The 7,887-nt window shown below is 37.9% G+C and overlaps 1 protein-coding gene across 1 annotated transcript; it reads left to right on the forward strand.

Moving 5' to 3' along the window:
* Positions 1-2,698: 2,698 nt before the first annotated feature.
* Positions 2,699-7,887, forward strand: gfi1b (growth factor independent 1B transcription repressor). The gene is made up of 7 exons (XM_034709870.1): positions 2,699-3,127; positions 3,551-3,651; positions 3,988-4,170; positions 4,258-4,487; positions 4,664-4,801; positions 6,320-6,485; positions 6,925-7,887. Exons 2-7 carry the CDS (start codon positions 3,558-3,560, stop codon positions 7,110-7,112), a joined length of 999 nt encoding a protein of 332 aa, XP_034565761.1. The 5' UTR covers positions 2,699-3,127; positions 3,551-3,557; the 3' UTR covers positions 7,113-7,887.

Here is a 7,887-nt window from a genome sequence, read left to right on the forward strand (position 1 = left end):
TAATAAAAAAACAATGCAAAGTTAGGACAACATCCTAAATAATGGAGGGCACAACAGAGAGATGCAACTAAAGACAAACTCATATGTAAAAATTAACTAGGTTTACAATTTTGAAAAGATCACAATGGATTTTTTTTTATTTCATTCAAATATTTGTTTGTTTTTTTGTTTGGGAAACACAGTTTGTTGATTTGTGTTTTTAGCTGCCAATGGCAAACCCCTCATTGCCACTTTAATGCTCTGCCCCCCAACTTATTGTGTGCACAGTAAGCTTAAAATATCTGTTCAAGGATTCAAGGTTTTTTATTGTCATACCAACACAAGCTGTCGCATGATATGGGATGAAATTTCGTTTCTCAGGTCCCGTATAAAGCCACCAATTACACACTGTTTGTAGTGTCCACTAATTGTTTTCTTGACACTTATTTAACGGGGGAATTTGTACTTTTATTCCATTTTAAATCTTACACTATGATGTTGCGTCATGCGTCATGGTCACTGATAAAAACCTGCAAATGCTGTCTTAAAAAAGGCTTTGATGCTGAAATTCAGCTGAAAGCTCAATCCAGATCTAAAACATAATCTTAAAATGTTTCTATGAGGTCTCTTGGTGCTACCATAGGTTAAAAAGCTGCAGAGATCATGTACACAGTTTATCAGATTAACAGAAAATGCAACAAAAAAAAAACTAGAAGCAACAACAATACATAAACTATTATAACATGAGAATGCAGCTGATTTCATGTAGCATAATATCATTGTATTATGCAATGGGTTCCTCTCCAAACAAAATGCCCGTTTTTTGCAGCTCTCTATTTTTGTAACTGTTGTCCTCCATTCCACAGAAATCTAATTAGTTAGATCATCCAGTCTGCAGTGCAGGATAAATACTTCTCACCTCAGCAAATAGATTTAAAGGGAACAAATTTAATCACAAACCGAACAGCCTAACAAACATCAGCGTGAAATATTTGCGTGACATAACCAGCCTGATTTCACACATTATCAACTCCATGTTAACACACTGTGCTGATTCAATAAAGGAGAGCTACGTCTGTGTTAGCAGCATTCACTTGAGGGGACGTTTTGAATTGTTTGTGTGTTCAGCAGTGTCACAGTTTCTGGGAGGAAGCTGTTTTAGGCTGGTGGTTCTGTCCTCAATATTCCTGCAGAGGGAGCCAGGTGACGGTTTAGGGAATAAACATGAGAGCAGAGGACTTGACATGCAGGTGAATAAAAGAACCTGTAGGTTCACACTAAGTCAATCCACAAAGTATACCAGTTCTAACTTTACAAAACTAGAAGAGGAAACATCTGGGCATCTGAATTCAGATAGATTTAATCATGGAGTATTTGGCCAGACAACAAAAAGTGAGAAACTATGGTTGATGTGAAACCGCTCTAATCTCTGGTGGTAACAGTTGGAGTGTGCAACACGTCTCAGTTACGAACAGTTGACAACAGTAACAGTTGAAAAGCTTTTAACGTCTGGATTTGACTGAAAATCAATCATTAGAAAGCTGAAAAAAATCTGGAGTCTTTCCCAAGAGAAAAACAGAAACTGCTCTAACAGAAAAATATGGCCAACCAGTGAAACCGACCTTAGGTCTGTGTTGATTTTGGCGCCCCATGTGGACAAAGCAGAACTTCTTACATCTTTGCAGATCTTGTTTGGTACTTGGGCAGGTTTTTCTTTCTTACAAAACGTCTCCTCCTGCTCCCTTTTGACAGTCAGGTGTATCACTTACTGTGAATATTTGTGATGTGAAGAAGGCTGCTTGAGCACATTGTAAATCATTTGGTTGGACACTTCCCCCCTTGCAATGATTTAAAGCATTAAAAATACAGTGTGGTAATTGTCAGTTCTACTGCAGATGGTCTTGTTTGCATCTTTAAGTCATAAAGAGGAATCACTTCTGAGTTAATTCTGTCTCACAGCCAGCTTAAATCTCCTCACAGGGCAGTGAACAGTGAAAGTTCTTTATATCTTCAATAACAAGTCTAATGACAGAATTTAACATTTACAATATTGCTTTTAAGACCAATATGGATAGATAGAGTTTTGCATGATAAATAAATTAGCTTTTTATCATGTACGAATGAATGTTTAAGAGATATTTGAAGACCTGACCACTCCAGAGGAAGATTGAAAGCTCATATTCTGTCCACAAGATGTCACTGTTGTTCTTCTTTCCTCACAAATCCTCTTAAAGTTTCTGAACTTTTTCACTTGACCAAGTTTAACAAGCAGATAATATTTAAAACAACAAACTAATGACATTATTTATCCTCTTGATTTTTATAACTTGACTCATTATCCTCTTTCCTCTTTTTTCATCTAAATGCTTCATCACTGAAGCTCCATGAGAAGAAATCTGTAACATCACTATGCTTTAATACATAGACTGAGTCAACAGTGCTGATCTCACAGACTGGTTTGGTGTGTGTTTTGGTGTGTGTGTTCTGCAACAGTCTCATGATCGCTTGGTAATTTAAACCCTGCACACAATACGGTCATACACATGTCGAAAAGTAAATCTTTTAAATCAAACATTGAATGGTGGAAATATCTGGAAGGATTTTTCATTGACCTAAATTCTCGTGTTTGTAATTTTTAATCAAATCTAATTCCATAAAGTTTTAAACATCGATTTTCTTTTTATAGGCCTATATATTTTTTCAAATCCTTTTGTCATGAACAGGCCTGCTTAACGCTATTTTCCCCCCCTCTTTAAGTAGCCTGAGTAAGGCCTCATTATCATAAATGTAACTCTAATTGTCAGCCTTTAACCTGACAGTATTTTGCCTTGGAGCTCTGGGTGTTCTAACTGTTCCAGCTCAGGCCTTGTTGTGTGTTGTTCTACGCAAATGTGCACCTGCAGGCCGGCCTCTCATTGGCTGAACGCACAGTCAGATTCTCCTGCGGAATTATCTGATTGAAAATCAGGGAGGAGAAAAAGAAAGAGCAACAAGTGTGATGGTGTTACACTGCTTTTCTTTTTGGGCTGTCAGGGATTCAGGGAAAGGATTTCTGCGACGCATTTTTCTACATTGAATTAAAAAACTGAAGGAGACTTTCCTTATTTGTAACAAACTTCAACTTTCACCTCACAAGAGCCTGTTAACGGTGAGTCTGCTGAAAGTGAATTAATGATGACAGCTGTGCTGAAGTTGTTTTTCTCTGTTACTTAAACGAGCTTTTGAACCGTGAACATGTCCAACAGGACATATATGCTGATTTAAATTAAATCCTCTATAACTAAGTTTAACTGAAAGACAGAATGTCCTATCATTTAATGAACGCGTGACTTTAACGTGAGCGTTACATGGTAATAAATTCGATTTCATATTATGGAAGAGAAGTCAATCAATAAGGATAAATATATCTACCTTTTTATGAAAAGTAAAATCAGTCCAAACTCTTGTTTTTTTTAAATATGAGGTGCAATTTAACACGTTTAATATCAGCTTTAAATTGAGTCGGTTCAATAGAATTAGGAGTTTTTTCAAACTCTTTAAAATGACTTGTCTTTTATTTTTGTAACAACAGGTCCAACATGCCTCGGTCATTTCTGGTGAAAAACAAGCGGCTACCATCTCACAATATTCACAGGTCATATGAAGACGAGCTGCAGGCCCCTGTGTGTTCAGGTGAGACTGAAGAGAAAGGACATGAAGGAAGGACTGAAAATATAGTGCTTTAATTTCTTTACATCTTTATTTATTGTGGACAAAGCTGATAGATTTAAAACATTTATTTAGATTAAAAAGCAGGTTTTGTTTTTTAAAGGACAGCTATGAATCATGACTTTTTAATGTGTCATTCTCAACCTTTTAGGTTAGGCACAGTACAACTGTATGGTATTCAAACAAAATGTTCTCCTCTGCAGGGTTTTGTTTTAATAGTATATTTACTTGCTGTTTAATCACACAGAGCAATTTCTTCTGCTTGAATCAATCACACCTTTATTTGTTGTGGATTTGTAGAAGCTCCAGCAGAGGTTCACAACACAGACTCTTCAGATGATCCTCAGTCAGAGGAGCGGTCTCCCCCTCCAGGCCGCTGCTCCTTTGAGGAGGAGGAGGATGCAGAGCTTGAGCGCCCCTTACCTGCTCACCCAGAGCCAACCAGACCCCCTATGGCTCTCACACAGCCATTCTACCTAAGTGGTAAGCTGCCCATGCATATTTCTCTGCTCCCTCTCTAACTTTAGATTACAGTGAAAGTTTTAAAAGCCTGTATCTGTGCACCTTCAGATCCTCACATGGCAGGATTCCCTCCGTACTACAAACCAACCTATGCCTGGGACCCAGTGACCTCTTCCTATGAGCTTCGTCAGATGAGTTTTAGTCCCAAAGTTCTGCAGCACGCCGGAAATCTGTACACGAGCCACCTGAGCTGCAGCCCGCCACCTCAGCAGCCTCTGGACTGCAGCACCCATTACTCCCCCACCTCCAACACCTACCACTGCATCACCTGTGACAAGGTATGCACCAAATAGAAGATGAATACCAGCACATACAGCTTTAATTCATCAAGGCACTTATTCCAAGGCAGTGTTTAAAATGTCAATGTTTACCTTAAAGAAGATTAACAGCAGCAATTACAGGCCATACATTTGAAAGTTGAATTTTCTCCATTAATGAAGAAACTGTGCTTCAGGTGTTCTCCACACCACACGGGCTGGAGGTCCACGTCAGGAGGTCTCACAGTGGAACAAGACCTTTTGGCTGCAACATCTGCAGAAAAACCTTCGGCCACGCCGTCAGTCTGGAGCAACACATGAATGTCCACTCTCAGGTAATTCACAAAATAACATGTTCAAAACATTTCAAGTATTTTAGTCCTGTGCTTTATACATTTCAGGACCTGTGGTTGACAGGTTAAACCATTTAAAGCAGCAGAGGCAGAGATATTAGAACTGTTTATGTCTGAATTTAGTTTGGGCTGAGTTCCTACATTTCCCATAATGCAGCTGTTTCCATTAGATTTTCTGCCTGATTAATGCCGACACCCTGTGGTAACTACAAGGGTGGAAATAGTACAGATTGTTATTATTTTCATCTGCTGACAGCAAACATACTCATGACTCAGTCTCTAAAAAATGGAACTAACATTACTTACTGAATACTGTGGAGCACAAAGTCTGTGAAGCCTTTGTCATTCATTTAATAGAATCTGGTCTCTAAAAAAGAGACACCATGGTGTTATAAAAAGTATCTCTGGCAGAAAATGCTTCCACTATCTGACAAGTTGACCTGCTCTTGCTAATTTCACATAGCTCCATGCATTATTATGTTTTCAGTTATCTCCAGAGCTTTACCTAGAATTGTTTTTAGTGCAGTGTCACTGTGATTTGTTCTAAGGCTCTTTATACGTATGTGGCTCGTTGTTTCAGCTCTGTATATATTGTGTCTTGATTTAAAGAAGGTTTAGCCAAAATACTGTTGCAGGTATGATGTTTTTACTTCCTGTGGTTGATCAGTGAAAAGCTTTTTTCTTAACTGGGTTTTTGACGCAGTGTTGTCTCTTATGCCTGATTACCTCCGAACATGCTAACAGCTGAAAATAACTCCTGTTAACTTCCATAAATCAACTCGAGAAGATAAATGAGAATCATACGTTCAAACTGGACTATGTTTTAACGCACACATGGTCCATTTACAGGGCTGTTTTCACAGTGTAAGCAGTACTCCTCATGATGAGATAAACTGACCTCAAGATTTGAGCTCTAAGTTTGTACATTATTTTTTTTACTTCACTAAAATAAGGAAATAATTTAATTTAGAAGTTCAGATTTGGATTCAATCAGCAGTTTTTAGATGATGTGGACGAATGGTGACGGCAAGTCAACTTATATATCTTGATTTAAAAAAGAATAATTTAATTAAAATTACTTTACCCCAGCGTTAAAATGATCACATTACTTACCGAGCAGAACAATGACTCCATAACTTTCATTTAGTAGTTGTTATTGAGTTTTTGATCATGTCACATGATTTCCCCAATTTTGCCAATTGACCATGAAGTTAGAGATGTTCAAATTTTCATATTTCCAGAGCAGCCAAAGAACCATTATTGGTGTTTGTTTAAAAATTCTAATTCTAAGTCTAGAATACTCAGCAAACACATTCAGACTACTTGTTCACTTGATCTGCTGTTGGGGCTCAAATAATATTATTAAAAGCATCAAAATAACCACTAATCTGACCTTCTGGAGAGATCATTTTAACAGTTACGTTTAGGAGCAGAAATTAGATTTGAAGCTGAACTTCTTTGCCATCTGTTAACTCTTTTTATATGTTTGTCTTTAATTAGGAAAAAAGCTTTGAGTGCAAGATGTGTGGCAAAACCTTCAAGCGCTCCTCCACGCTCTCCACACACCTGCTCATCCACTCAGACACGAGGCCGTACCCCTGCCAGTACTGCGGCAAGAGGTTCCACCAGAAGTCTGACATGAAGAAGCACACGTACATTCACACAGGTACGCCCGTAATATGCATGATTGATTTACAATGGGTGGATATATTTTTATGACATTAGCTCCACTTGCTGCTTTCCAGGTGCAGCATGCAGGATTTTTTTCCAGGAGTAATATAACTGCTGATAAATCAGAAAAAGAAGCTTAAACAAATGTCCTATAGATTTGCATATCTGGTTTTCCTGCTTCTCGCAGAGCTCCGTAAAAGGAAGTCTATGCCGTTGACATTTGTTGTCATAAATGTTTGACAAATCTGAACAATGGCATGATTCTTCAGCCATAGACATCAATGCAAATGATATCTTTCCTCTAAAAAGCTCCATGTGTGGCACAGATGAGGAACCGGATTCCTGAGAAGCGGGGGAAAGAAAGCTGACTCTTGTTACTTGTTATGTGTTGATTCCTCACTTTATTTTCTTCTTCTGGTGTTTTTAATTTGTAGGAGAAAAGCCTCACAAATGCCAGGTGTGTGGTAAAGCCTTCAGCCAAAGCTCCAACCTGATCACCCACAGCAGGAAACACACCGGCTTCAAACCGTTTGGATGTGACATTTGTTCGAAAGGCTTCCAGCGTAAAGTGGATCTCCGCAGACATCACGAGAGCCAGCACGGCATGAAGCCGAAACTTTAGCCTCAGTGTTTGAAGACGTTCAAATCAATGTCTAGTTTAATTACATGTTCATGTTGACGTTATTTAAGTGTCTGGTACGTTTTGGATAGCCTTCGCAGAGGAAATGAAGAAGTAGTGACATCAAAACTCTGGTTGAAGGCTGTTTAATCAAATTAAATGCATCCTGTATCATGAAGAAGTGAATTAAAGTGTATTAGTTAATTTATTGTTAGTTACCTGTTTGCCTGTGGATGAATGTCAGATGTGGCAATGCCTTATTTACTCTAATTATGCAATTTAGTTTTTGATTACAGAAGTCCTGAGCGGGCTTGCTTCCATACATTTTATTAACTCTGTTTTCCTGCAATAACAAGTGAGTGTTAATGTTTTCACAAGGTGTAGACATAACGTGAGACGATCAAATCTCATAAATTAAGAGTTGTAAAAGCATAAAAACTATTACAGAAATAAGTTTAACTGAACTGGAAGAGTGACATGTCCTGGTCTGGTCTGTCACAGTGAAAATGATCCTGTTTTCACAATAAAATAATCTTTGTAATATTCAGATAACTGGAATAGATAGTCAAGATCTTCAGAAAACAGCTCACATTAATTTGCTGTCATGAGAAAACCAGCTTTGTTTCCTGAAGAAATTAAAGTAATTAAAAATGTATGGATGTATGTCGGCTTCGGGCTTCTTTAGTTAATAACAAAGTCACAGGAATTTTCTTTTTGTTTTAAATTATTTATTTAAAGTCTGTTTGGTCACTCTGCTGTATTTTTGCTTGAGTTCATG

This window comes from Notolabrus celidotus, chromosome 19 (assembly GCF_009762535.1).
Source record: "Notolabrus celidotus isolate fNotCel1 chromosome 19, fNotCel1.pri, whole genome shotgun sequence".
NCBI classification, from domain to species: domain Eukaryota; kingdom Metazoa; phylum Chordata; class Actinopteri; order Labriformes; family Labridae; genus Notolabrus; species Notolabrus celidotus.

Coding starts and splice junctions, on each gene's coding strand:
- gfi1b (XM_034709870.1), top strand. CDS start 3,558: ATGCCTCGGTCATTTCTGGTGAAAAACAAGCGGCTACCATCTCACAAT. Junction 4,488..4,663: donor ACTGCATCACCTGTGACAAG/GTATGCACCAAA, acceptor ACTGTGCTTCAG/GTGTTCTCCACACCACACGG. Junction 6,486..6,924: donor GCACACGTACATTCACACAG/GTACGCCCGTAA, acceptor TTTAATTTGTAG/GAGAAAAGCCTCACAAATGC.